General features: G+C 39.2%; 1 protein-coding gene across 1 annotated transcript in view; it reads left to right on the forward strand.

Moving 5' to 3' along the window:
• The window catches only part of ATAD2 (ATPase family AAA domain containing 2), a 65,487-nt gene extending 53,200 nt beyond the window's left edge, over nt 1-12,287 (forward strand). Inside the window, exons 21-28 of the mRNA XM_007943429.1 lie at nt 702-898; nt 1,485-1,644; nt 5,691-5,813; nt 5,933-6,076; nt 6,781-7,173; nt 8,935-9,065; nt 11,486-11,614; nt 12,243-12,287. Of these exons, the coding sequence (XP_007941620.1) occupies nt 702-898; nt 1,485-1,644; nt 5,691-5,813; nt 5,933-6,076; nt 6,781-7,173; nt 8,935-9,065; nt 11,486-11,614; nt 12,243-12,287 (1,322 nt within the window). The remainder of the gene's footprint in view (nt 1-701; nt 899-1,484; nt 1,645-5,690; nt 5,814-5,932; nt 6,077-6,780; nt 7,174-8,934; nt 9,066-11,485; nt 11,615-12,242) is intronic.
• The last annotated feature ends 1,644 nt before the right edge of the window (nt 12,288-13,931 follow it).

A 13,931-nucleotide genomic window follows, 5' to 3' on the forward strand; every position in this document is an offset into this window, starting at 1 on the left:
TTCTCTTCCTTCTCACAATTTCATTCATCTTTGCTGTTTGTCAGGAATGCTTCTATTCCCCATCTACAAGGAATTAATTATCTTTCTAGTATAACTCAGTTATTTCTTTATGAGGAAATCTTCCCTAACAACCTAGACAAAATTAATTGTTCATACCTTTATGACCCATCACACTTTCTTCATGCTACTAATATGATCATGACATTCTAATTGTGTCTCTTTCTCCTGAAATCAATTGCCAGCTTATTTGGTAGCTCTGTCATATTCCTCTTTTTATCCTGAGTATGCAATGCATATCTGTTTAAGCAAATGTAAACTTGTGTGATATGTGTTGTATATCATAGGTATTCGTTAATTCAGAAATTCACTAGTGAAGAACATATTTTTAATACTTTTAATATTCTTGTCCTATAAATAATGCTTTTTCAAAGTTTTAATAGCTTCTTAGATAACCTTGAAATGTAACAGAGATAATGTAGGATGTACAGTTTTAGGATGTAGCCAGGTTACAAGTTACCAGTCATTTCTGAACGATCGTAAGGGTAGATATTATGGTAGCAATTTAGTATTCCAAATCCTGGTGTTTCTGGCGGATGTAAGGAGGGTAATCCTTCAGAACCTGGCCACCACTTGCACTGAATCATCTCATCACCTTTGGTGCTATGGGGGAGCGTTAACTAAAATCTTCTGTTCATGTGAAGTTTTACAGGCCTTGGAGGTACTCCCAGTAGCACCACCACCTGAGCCAAGGCCATTGACAGTAGAAGAAGTGAAACGGCTAGAAGAACAAGAAGAAGATACATTTAGAGAATTGAGGATTTTCTTAAGAAATGTTACACATAGGCTTGCTATTGACAAGCGATTCCGAGTATTTACTAAGCCTGTTGATCCTGATGAGGTATTAATTTAATCTTTGTATTAATGTGTTCTGAATGATAATGGTTCAAAATCAGAGAATATTTGAATAGTTTATGCTGTTCCCTGTCTACACTCTGAACTTGTTCTCTATGCAGAAACATGTACCAAGTAGTATCCTAATCATGTGGAGAATTCAAGAGCTATGTAACACACATTTTCCTTTCCTGCAGAGAATACACAATTAACTTTGCCCAACCCAGACTTTGTAGAAGCAATTTGAGAATGTCTTAATGCCACATGATAATACTGTGACCTGTTGGAGTGAGCTGGCATATTTGAAGAAGACTTAATGAAAGAGCCAGGACTTAAGCTGACATTGAAGGATGGGTGGCATTTGGATGAGGAAAGAGGTATAGGATATTACTGGGGATAGAGATAGCTGCCCAAGAATAGGAATAAGTACAAAATAAAACCACCTTTAAGTTGAGTCAGGTTTCATATGAATATGTCCTCATACCTCTATGGACCTATTCTTTCTCCCCTGCATTACTTGGCACAGAGACTTGACTCAAATGTGCTTTATGATCAGAGTTAATGTAATGGTTCATCATTTGCCTGAATTTTAGGTTCCTGATTATGTCACTGTAATAAAGCAGCCAATGGACCTTTCATCTGTCATCAGTAAAATTGATCTGCACAAGTACCTGACTGTGAAAGACTATCTGCGGGATATTGATCTGATCTGTAGCAATGCTCTGGAATACAATCCCGATCGAGATCCTGGAGGTGGGTATCAGTGGGGCTCCTCGAGGGATGGCATCAGGGCTGCGAACACTTAGGGCTGATTTTTTTTTTTTTTTTTTTTTAATGCATTTTATTGAAATATAATTGATGTACAATGAAATACACAAAGCTAAAGTAACATGGGTCAATGCGTTTCTTTTTTTTTTTTTTGGCAGTGTTCCCTCCCCTCCTCTCCCACCCCTAGCAACCAACAAAGAAAGTTTCCCTCCATATATAAACCTTTCCTTGACCCTCCACAACAACAAACTAATACTATATTTGTCCTTCTGTGATTGACTTATTTCACTCAGCATAATATCCTCCAAGTTCATCCATATTATGCAGTGTTTTGCAGACTCTACATTATTCTTTAGTGCTGCGTAGCATTCCATTATGTGTATATACCATAGTCTGCTCATCCACTCTTCTGCTGATGAGCATGTAGGTTGTTTCCATCTTTTTGCTATTGTAAATAGTGCTGTGATGAACATGAATGTGCATGTTATCTGTCCTGCTCTCACCTCTCTAGGATATATACCTAGTAATGGGATTGCTGGGTCAAATAGTATCTCCAGCTTTCTAAGGAATCGCCATATTGCTTTCCACAGTAGTTGTATCACTTCACAGTCCCACCAGCAGTGTATGAGAGTCCCAATCTCTCCACACCTCTGCCATCATTTGTTATTTTCTGTCTCGTTGACCCTTGCCAACAGTGCTGAGGTGCAATGGTATCTCATTGTTGTTTTGATTTGCATCTCTCTGATGGCCAGTGATCGGGAGCATCTCTTCGTGTATTAGCTGGCCACCTGATTATCCTCCTTGGTGAAGTGTCTATTCACGTCTTCTGCCCATTTTTCAATTGAATTGTTAATTCCTTTGCTGTTGAGGTGTTGGAGTTTTCTGTAAATCTTAGAGATAAGTCCCTTGCCAGATATGTAATTATTGGCAAATATGAATTTGTTGCTGTCATCTTTGTTACTTGCTTTTTTGTGGTGTCTATTTCTGTTAATTTTCTATGCTGAGCTCGTTTTGTTTATGAATCGTGTTATCACTTCCCTCATTGCTATTTAGTATTTGCTAAATGTTTGTGCTAGTCCTCTTTTTTATTTTGATGTGAAGGTTTGTCGTTTTTCTTTGAGGTTACCCTGTGATTTATCAATTTCTTCTTAGGGCTGGTTTTGTGTGTGTGTGTGTGTGTGATTTGGGTGAAAATTTACAGAGCAAATTCACTTCCATATAGCAGTTCACATATACTTTGTCTCATGACATTGACCACAATTTACCATAATGCAACATCTCTCATACTTCCTCCCGATAGTTACCTCTTCCCAGTGTCCATCCCTCCATGCACTCCTGCCCCCTGAGCTGTCTCCCTGTGCATAGGCAGCCCTTCTTTCTCCCATGATTGTTCTCTCCAAGGAGTGTATCTACCTCAGGTAAATGTTCAACTCATATGCCTGTCTATTGTTTGGCTGGAAGCCACAAGTGTGGGTTCAGTTCCAGACCTGAAGGGCAGCTAGGGGCCGTAGTCTCAGTGGTTAAACCAGGCTCTATCGGACCAGCAAACCTGGTCCCCCCCTTTTTTTTTCCTCCAAATGATTTTGAGTTTTGTTCCACATTGTTCTCCCTCTCTATGCAGGATCTCCTACATCCCTTCCAAGTGGATGACAGTGGTAGCCAGGCACCATCTAGTTCTTCTGGTCTCATAGTTGTATAGGTTGCAGATCGGATGGTGTACCAGCCACTAGAACTCATTGTTTCCATGAATTTTGGTTTTCTTCATTCTTTGCTCTGGACAAGGAGAGACCCATCGTTGCATCTAGATGACAGGCTTTTAAGATCCCAGTCGCTACTTGTTAGGGCTGATTTTTATGTTTGATGTTGTATTATATATTTTATGTTCATGATGCGATTGAATCCTCATAGTAAGCTTACACTCATTTTACAGATGAGGAAAATGAAGTTGAGAGAAGTTTAATTAAATTAAGAAAAAACTTTTCCTAGAAGGTGGCAGAGGCGAAATTTGAATGCAGGTTTCTTTTCAAAACCCTGTGCTTATGAAGAACTACATGACACACCCCCAATAAAATTCAAAGTTGTGTAGCAGCTAATTTCCTTTGTGTATCAGTGCTCTTTCTCAGAGTGGAAAAATAAACAGTACTGAAATAGACTTAAGTTTTCTTAGTTTAAGACCATTATATCTATTATTACAAAAATAATATAATACTTGCTAATGGAAGTACATACAAAAACTTTTTGTTTCAGTCTCCCCATTTCTTTTCTCCCAGTGGATACTGTTACGTTTTAGGATATCTTTTCAGACATTTTTCTATGCAAATACCCTCTCCACCCTTACCTGTATCCTCGATTAATAAAAATTCATAAAATAAGGGATATTTTTAATGATATATTTGTTCTTCAACTTGTTCATTTCCAAGATATATTCTTCTTCCTCGGGTGCTACTTTTTTATAGCTTCCTGTTCTTGTTTTATGGATGTTGTTGTTGTTGTTAAGTGCCGTCAAGTCGTTTCTGACTCATAGCGATCCCATGCACAGCAGAACGAAACACTGCCCGATCCCACGCCAGCCCAACAATCCCTGCTATACTTGAGCCCATCATTGCAGCCACTGTGTCAATCCATCTCGTTGAAGACCTCCTCCTCTTTCGTTGACCCTCCACCCTACCAAGCATGACATCCTTCTCCAGGGAATGGTCCCTTTTTACAACATGACAAAATAGGTGAGACGAAGTCTGGCCATTCTTGCTTCCAAGGAGCATTCTGACTGCACTTCCTCCAGAACAGATCTGTTAGTTCTTTTAGCAGTCCATGGTACTTTCAGCATTCAGTTTTATGGATGCAGGTCCTTAATTCTCTCAGTGAATAAAAAGTAGTTAATAGTTCTCATTCTTCTCAATTACATTGAAGAGAAGCTGCTGAGAGTTTCTTCAACAACTGAAAAGTCGCTGTTCTTCCGACCCAGGTCCTTGCCTCCATTCCCCAGGCATTTCTCTGTAGATGAGAGTCCTGGAGCTGAGTGGGGGGAACATCCCTTAACTGGAAACCGCAGAAAGAAGGAAGCAGCCACTCTGGAGGCAGAGGCTTCTGTCGTAGTCAGGCTGATGCTTGTCCTTCTGTCCACTGCAGCAATGTAAACTGCTTACACCAGTGTGGTCAAACTTCAGTGGGTGTCCTAGTCACCTAAAGGACTTGTTAAAATACAGATTGTTGGGCCCCATCGCCAGGGTGTTTGATGCTGTGGATTGGGGTGGGGGGAGCCTGAGAATTCGCACGTCTGACTAGTTCCCTGGCAATGCTGCTGGTCCAGGGACTATACTATTGAGAACTGCTGCTTTCGACTTTGCCCTGCCCCTTTCTTCAAGCCCAAATGCCATGTCAGAAGTCCCCCTGCAACATCTTCTGAGAGCTCTATCTGTCAGCTATAACCTTGGAGTGGATATTGCAACCTCCCGGCCTGTGAAGGCCCTGAGCGAGCAGTTCAAGCAGTCCTGCATTCACTAACCACCTGTCTTCTGTCTTGAAGCATTTTGGGGTTCTCAGGGCCTCGGTTCTGAGCACTGGCTTTTCCCCGGTGTTTCCTGCGTGGGGTTGCTATTGCACTGTCTCTGTTTAGTCTTTCTGTCAGTGTAGCAGCACTGTGTGCACCTCTTCCAGAAATCATTTATGTTTCTGGTCACTAACGACACTGACCGTCTTCTGTCTTGTCATTTTTGTTGTTTAGTCTTGCTGTTGATTGATTCTTACATTTATTTATTTATTTTTGATATTTCAAAGGGATCTGGATAGGACAGAGCAGAAAAATTGTTTGGATTTAGCCTGCCTTGTTAATCAGATGGCCAGCACATTAAATTAAGATAAAAAAAAAAAAAAAAAGCACAATTCCAGTAACTTTCACTATTCGTGGTAAAAAAAAAAAGAAAAGAAAAGAAATTGTAATAACTACGTTCCTAGCCTAACATGTTGAGTTTATTTTTGGTAGATTATTAAAAGGGAAAAATTCAGTACTGTATTTCTTCCCCCGTTTTCAGATCGTCTTATTAGACATAGAGCTTGTGCTTTAAGAGACACCGCCTATGCGATCATTAAAGAGGAGCTTGATGAGGACTTTGAACAGCTTTGTGAAGAGATTCAGGAGTCTAGGAAGAAGCGAGGTAATTGACTGAGCAGCAAACAAAGATGCTGCCGATGCAGTGGACTGAGTCCTTTGGTTAATCTTTCATGTAATTTTGAAATTAGAGATCTTCTGTGACATCCATGTCTCTCTTACAAGGTTGCAGCTCTTCCAAATATGCCCCATCTTACTACCATGTGATGCCAAAGCAAAACTCCACTCCTGCTGGAGATAAGAGATCGGATCCAGGGCAGAATGAAAAGCTAAAGATGCCCAGCACGCCTGTGGCCTGTAGCACACCTGGTAAGTGCACGGCTGATTGTCATTCATGAGACTGGAGCCTTTGTCCTCTTCTTGTGCCATTTGCTTGCTCCCTCAGTTTCCTTCGTTTGTATTAAAGTATTGAATCACACTGATCTTTCTAATAATAAGCCAGGTTTTTATTCATGAAATCAGGTTTGTAGTGGTTTCTGCCCCTAAGTTTTAGCCCTTGTCCTCAGGACTACCCGTGCACTATGGTTATCTGCCTCTGGTGTAGGCACAACAGCGCATAACCTCTGCACCTTTGTTTTCTTGTCTGTAAAATGGTGATGAGGATGGTAGCAAACCTCATCAGGTTAAAGTGAAATTGAATGAGTTACTACACAGAAAAGGCTTAACAGAGTTCCTGGTGAATGGAAGCATTCAAAGAGTGTAGGCCATGACTAGCCTTGCCCTTCTCCTAACTCATTCCTCATCCTACTGCCGCAGTAACCTGTTTAAATACACATCAGACAGACACATCATCGCCTTCCTTAAAATTAGTTAACATAAAATCACTTTAGGACCTGAGCCTTGCCTACGTCTGCATGTTCTTCTCACAGTACTCTCTACTTCTCTTTCTCTCTTCCAACCATACACAACTACCCTGGCTTCTCAAACTCTCCATCTCTTCCTCAGCGCCCCTCCCTTTAGACCTTAAAAATTGTTGAATGTTCTTTTATTCTTTTTCTTTAAATTCCTTGAAGCTCAATTGAAGAGAAAAATTCGCAAAAAGTCTAAGTGGTACTTAGGTACCATAACAAAACGAAGGAAGGTTTCACAGGGGAAAGATGAATGCCAGCACGCAGGGGGTGACAAAATTGAGAGTGATGCAGAGGAAACTCAGGATACAAGTGTGGACCATAACGAGACAGGAAACACTGGCGATTCTTCAATGGAAGAAAACGAGAAGCAGCAAAATGCTTCTGACAGCAGGATGAAGTTGGCAAATAACAACTCCAGTAACTGTAGCATTGAGAATGACCTGGAAGGATCTGGGAAGAGCGTATGTGCAGAGTTGAGAAAAGACAACATGGCCTGCAGTGGAAATGCTTCTGGCTCTCAGATCGTAGATAATTTAGATGAAAGTGAAGCAAATGGTAAGTCTTGTACAATTAAAAAGCAAGTTACTGATTTTAAAAGATTTCTCACTCTGAGTTCCTAAGTGACTCATTGCCATCTCAGTTTGTGGCATTTTTCGTGTCTTTTGAGTGTGGGTATTAATTAATGGGGGAAAAACAGCATTATCTTCAGTTAATAACTGCTAAACTAGTAAATCACTGTTGTTAAAAGCACAGACTTTGACATCAAAGAGACTGGATTTGAGCCTTTTAGTCTATCACTTGGTAGCTTGTGACCTTGGGCAAGTTATTTAACTTGTAACTCAGTTTTCTCATCTACAGTATTGGGATAGATCATTCCTGGGTGATGAGATGTATTGAGGAGTGAATAAAAGAATCCATCTAAACACTGCCAGCTAAGCAACTTTAAAAAGTTGCCAGGATACCATCCTCATTTCAAAGCAAGATAAGCCATTTCCTGTGATTCTTGCTGGTGGTGTGGAACAACTGTTACCCACCCCCACCGTTCCTCCACCCCTGCAGCAGTTCACTCTGTGATCCACTCCCCAAATTTTTTCATTTAAAATTGTCATCTATCTGCATCTTCTTGGTGTAGTTCATTTGTTGGGTATTCTGAAAAGCTAACAGTATTTAAAGCCAAGTCATGCAAAGTGGAAAAATGGGTAACAAAGACAGGAATTAATTTTCGTCAAAAAACAAGTATTGACTGTAAGTGAATGAAACTGGATTTCTTCACTGGATTACACACTGATTCTGAAAGATTTTCCTTGAAATGAGTTCTAGTATATTTGAGTCATCACAGCAGAAATGCTGCAGATTATGGCCTTTTTGATGTGTGTATTTTAATGGCTAATCCTCTAGAAGTCTCATTTGTTTTGTTTGGTGTCAGTTGTTTTACTTTATCTTTTTTTTAGGAAAATGGCACTGTATAATTAGGCAAGTACTTGCTTAGATCTGAGCTCTTGTTTAGGCTCGAGTAATAATTGGGTGTGTGACCTTAGAAAAAACTCTCTACGGCTGTCTTGGCCTCACTTTTCCCACCTGTCAATGAGTAGATTGTTCTAGACCAGTGGTCAGCAAACCTTTTCTGTAAAGGGCCAGATAGTGAGTATATGGGCTTGGTGAGCCCCACGGTTTGTTACAGTTGCCCCAGCTTGCTATGCACACGGCCATTGACAGTATGTAAAATGGGGGGGGGGGGGGTGGCAATAACATTTTCACTACAGCAGTGGGCCAAATCTATGAGTGGTCGTTTGCAACCCCTGTTCTAGATTCCTGAGTCCCTTTCAGCTCCTGAATGCTGTGAGTCTTGTGCCTAAATAGAAGACAGTCTAACCCGTTGAAGAGTCCCCTGAAATACCCAGTTGGAGAAATAGGTCTCAAAATGGCTTTTGTTTTTTAAGTATTTATAAGTAGCAGCATCGTAACAGGAGAAAGAGTTAATAAGTTAGAATGAGTGTTTCAGTCTTAATAAACATTCCCTGTTATTTAATCTACCTAATAAAATATTGAGGAGCCCTGGGGCACAGAGGTTAAGTGCTCAGCTGCTAACCAAAAAAGGTCATGGTTCAAACCCACCAGCTGCAATGTGGGAGAACGATGTGGCAGTCTCCTTCCGTAAAGATTACAGCCCTGGAAAGTCTAAGGGACAGTTCTGGTCTGTTCTCTGGGGTTGCTCTGAGTCAGAATCAAATCAATGGCAATGTGTTTTGGGGGGTTAATATTTATTTTAGGCCTTTAAATGTCTGGACCAAATAATACTCTATTTTCTCCTTCTAGATATGTGTGTTCTGCGAATGACTCGAGCTAGACGGCCCCAGGGACAGCAGCAGCTCATCAGTGTGGAGAAGGCTTTGGCAATTCTTTCTCACCCAACACCCTCGCTTGTTGTGGACCAGGAGCGCTTAAAAGTAAGGACGTGGAAATCGTAATGCCTTCAGTGTGCAGATTGTAGTCCCCAAAGACTGGATTATAGACTAGTGGCAGGCTAGCTGCATAAGAAGGCCCCAAAAAAACCCACAAACTCACTGCCATCGAGTCGATTGTGAGTCATTGTGACCCCCTTTTTGTTTCAGAGGCAGTACATCTTTATGGAAGTAGATTACCCAGTCTTCCTCCCACTGAGCAGCTGGTGGGTTTGAACTGCCAACCTTCTGATAAACAGTCAGATGCCTTAGGCACCAGAGCTCCTTGTAAGGATGCAGAGAGTAAAATCTTTTCTTGCTCCCAGCTTTCCTCTGCTGCTTTTCTCCTTCCCGTCTCAACTGCCGATCTGGATCTGAGGAGCCGGGGGGGCACCAGGCTGGGGGTAGCTCAGCGATTCGGACGCGCAGCCAGTTCCCTGCTGCTGCTGTTTGCCCCCCACTCATTCACTGCCCTCATGTGGGCCTCCGTCCTCACTATTGCAAAACAGCATGGATGACGTCGTAATAGCGCGTCATATTACCATGGTTAAATTGACTTTTTCTTGTCTTATATGTAACATTTGGCATGATATTGATAGCTCTCTTTCCTTGACTTTTTTTTTTTTAATTGTGATTTGGGTGAAAGTTTACAGAGCAAATTCACTTTCCATACAGCAGTCTTTCCTTGCCTTTTGTGTCCTTAGCCATCATTGGCCTTTTACCACTTTGTAAGCTCCTCAGGGTTTTTCTTGGCCCTTCTCTATTCTTTGTGCTCTTACAGTAGACATCACCTTTTTAAGGTGACTCCGCGTCTGGAAATCTCCATCATAACGTTTCTTGAACAACAATCTATCTCCCCAACTAACAGCTTGCAGTCTTGCAGTTGTCTAAACGTATCTAAAATAAGACTGGGTTCCTACTTTATCCCTTTAGAAGAAAAAAATTGTCTCCTATTTCCAATATACCTTTTTTATTTTGGCTGCATTCCAAGTCTAAGAACATTGAGATCTCTTTTTAATATATAACTATGTCATGTCAAAGGGTCAAAGACAAGTTATTTATACAGATAAGAGTTTTAACATTTTAAAGGAACATCTGCTCTGTGTAAGTACAAGCTCAGGAAAGTTGTTCTGTTTTGAATGTAGCCAAGCTGCAAAGAACTTGATGTCTGTCCTTGTTAGAGAGAGACAGTGATCTTCTGGAGCAGTTTCTCCAAAGAACTGTATCTCCCTGGAAAATCTCTTTAAAAATATGTATGAAACCAACATCCCTTGTACATCTCACAACCCTGATAATGGTATTATAAGTTTTATAGTTTTGTTCTTCTGGTACACAGTTCTGTCATTTAGAGTCAATGATAAATAAGCCATTTATCGAGACTATTTCAACTTGTACTCTTTCTAGGAACATAATCCATCAAAAGAGATGCTGTGTAATAATTCAGTGTATCAGTTAGACATGTAGTAAATAATGACCTTTTATGAAATCACCAAATCACATTTATGTTCTATAGTACATTTATTATAGAAAGGCTTCCATAAAAAACAATGGTTGAAGGTGACCGATGTGCCGATGTTATAGTTTTCAACATCCTTGCTTGTCTAAATCATTGGTCCCAATACATTGTTTTTATGACCATTACCTATGACTATTGTGTGTGGTTTTCATTTAACCATAATGGTGTGTTTGTTAACTATGAGGGAATGACATAGCCTGGTGGGGCCAAACTTGAGGGCTCACAAAAATCCAGTGAGTCTCCCATCTCAGTCATGAGAAAAAACACTGGGCAAAGGAGAGGAATAAAACAAACCGTGAAATGGTGAAACGGTTCACCATTCATGTGACTCACTGCCATGGAACTGGATCCAACTCACAGTGACCCCTCCTTGGGTTTCTGAGGCGGTGTCACTAGGGAAGTAGATCGCCCAGTCTTCCTTCCAAGGAGGGGCTGGTGGGTTTGAACCGCCAGCCTTCTGGTTAGTAGTCAGGTGCCTTAGGCACTATGCCACCAGAGCTCCTACTATTCATGTACGATCCCTTTTTATTTCACATTAATTATAATGTACTTGTAGTGCCATGAAATACCCTGTAAAGCATTGTTTTTCTTCCTTGTTAATATTATTTGAGTTTATTTTATTTTGCCTAGGGAGGTTTATGGTTAGAATTGGAATTGGCAAGCTCTTCGGGTATAGTTTTCAGGATTGAAGTTACCAGGACAGAGGCTAGGGGTACAGGGTGATGATAAAGTTATCCCACCACAGCTAAATATAAGAGCCACTGCTAGGGGCTACCATGCCTCATCAAATAATTTGTCTGACCGATCTCTGATTTATATGCTAACAATCCCCCCCAGATCTTCAAAATTCAATTGTTTTGTCTAGGGAAGTTTCTTTCTTACATACATAAACACTCCTATTTTCTTTTAGAATCTTTTGAAGACTGTTGTTCAAAAAAGTCAAAAATACAATATATTTCAGTTGGAAAATCTGTATGCAGTAATCAGCCAGTGTGTCTATCAGCATCGCAGGGACTATGACAAAACAGCACTTATTCAGGTAAATGATAGATTTGTAACTGTTTCTATGCTGTAATTGTCACATAGTATATCATTGATTATGTAAGATTGCTGAGCCTTTTAAAGACCAGTTTTTACATGCAGATTATGAATTAGTAATAGGTACATGTGAGTTCTGTATTTTTTAAATCTAGCACTTCATTGGTCTGTGTCTTTAGTAAACATTGGAACTGTAATAGAAGCAGCCTGTGGAAAAGATGCTTGTTGTATGTGTGTATTAACAATAAAGATAGGTAGCTTCTTTAATAGACCTTTCAGATAGACCTACTTGCCTTTGCTTCAGCTTGCTGTATAGTGGGCATTAAAGTGCTAAATTTTAAAAACGGATACTGGCTTCATGATACTGATACTTACAAAACATAAAATCTTAAATCTAGTTAAGTGTACCAGTACCTTGACTATAACTATTTGAATTTAAATAATGCAGACCCATCAGCGATGGTAGTTCATGTGAGTCTTATAAATACTGAACTAAATTTTTATTCTAGCAATATGTGTATGAATATTAATATCCTTAAGGTAATTTACTGAAAAACAGGAATGAAGTAATGTTTCTTTAGCTTTTTCATGTTAAAACTTACTACCTTTCTTTCCTGCCTTTTATCTAGAAAATGGAGCAAGAAGTAAAAAACTTTAATTGTTCCAGATCCTGATGTCTTCATGGTATCTCATGTTCTTTCTGTTCAATTCCTATTTAATTTACTTTTGATGGAATCTTACATCTTTGTGGAAAAGATTAAAATGGTAAAATAAAAGTATTTAAGCTTTCCAGATATTTATGTACATGTGTAAGATACGTTACAGAGATAATTGACAAGTATCACAAGTTTGATTGAGCAAGGACAGCACTGTAGTAATATTAATGCTGTGGCTTATCAGTGGGTGGATTGTGGCCAGCTCTTAATAAAGTTGTTCGATAAGTTTTATGGCACTTAAGAGTAATTAGTGCTATTGAATTTTTTTTTTTTTGTAAGCACTTTTGATTTTATCCTTCCTAAAAGTAGTTAATGAATCAGACTGGGAGCTTACTTAGCCTTTGTGTCTTTGCCTTCTTCCCCATCATCTTTTAGTTTTTCTGTTTTGTTATTGCCTTTCTGCCATCTGCTTTATATTCCCCTAGTCATTCACTGAAGAGTCCATGTGCATGATTTGTGGGAGGTCCATTGAACATTTCTGGCTACCCCACAGTTCTGTAGGAACTCTGGTAGCGTATTGCTTAAGGCACATAACTGCTAACCAGAAGGCTGGCGGTTCAAACCTACCAGCCACTTCTCAGAAGGAAAGTTGGGCAATCTACTTCCATAGTGATACTGCCTCGGAAACCAAGGAGGGGTTGCTGTAAGTTGGGTCCGACTCAACGGCACATAACAACAACAACACAGTTCTGTACTTAAGCATCAGAATGAATCTTTTTTAGATAAACATTTTGTAATTCTAATTGGAATGAATAAAGATTTTTAATATTTTTCTGTTTACTTTTATGACTATATACCTAATAAATACATTAATAATAGCTACCTTGTTAAACACCTTTTTAGTAGCATAAAGTTTTGATATTTGAAAACTGCTTACATCCTCCTAAAATTGTATATAGGTTGTATCCTACAGATACCTTTTATATGCAATTGTATAAATATAAATATTATAAATTTTGTCTTAATGATACCAAAAGTACATTTCTTTTTTTAAAATAAAAGCATTCTCCATCATGCTTTTTTTATTTTATTTTATTTTTTAAGAGATATTCTAATATTAGTTTCTAAAATAGTTTCTATTGTTAGGAACCTTTTTCAAGGGCAATGGGGATGATAATCTAAGATGAGAGATTGAGAGATTCTGGGACTTTTTGGTACAATTTAGAATCAAGCCGCCTTTGTTCCCGATTATCTGGAAACTGTATTTAAAGCCTTCTGAAAACCAGTCATTCAGTATCAGCCTTAACTAGTGGATACCCTTGTGCATAATACAGCACAGTCATCACAAAGCATTGCTAGTCACTTAAGACTCTTAGATGCATGTATATTTCTTGGTATAAATCCTTACTTCTATTGAAGTTTTTATTATTATAACTTAATATTCTTACGGATGCATCTTTTATAACTAGGATCTCATTTTGTATGTATACCTTGTGTAATAAATTTTAAATATGAAAATTCCATCTTGATTTTGTTTCTGTTTCTTCAGTATTTGAAAGCATCCTAAAGATAGTTCTGTGATTACAGAAGTACTTTTATTACTATGCATTGCACACTAAAGGTGTTGACATTGGGGTGTTTATATGGTACATGATCTTTAGC

Source organism: Orycteropus afer, unplaced genomic scaffold (genome assembly GCF_000298275.1).
Source record: "Orycteropus afer afer isolate SDZICR_OR568_19922 unplaced genomic scaffold, OryAfe1.0 scaffold00106, whole genome shotgun sequence".
In the NCBI taxonomy this organism is placed as follows: Eukaryota; Metazoa; Chordata; class Mammalia; order Tubulidentata; family Orycteropodidae; genus Orycteropus; species Orycteropus afer.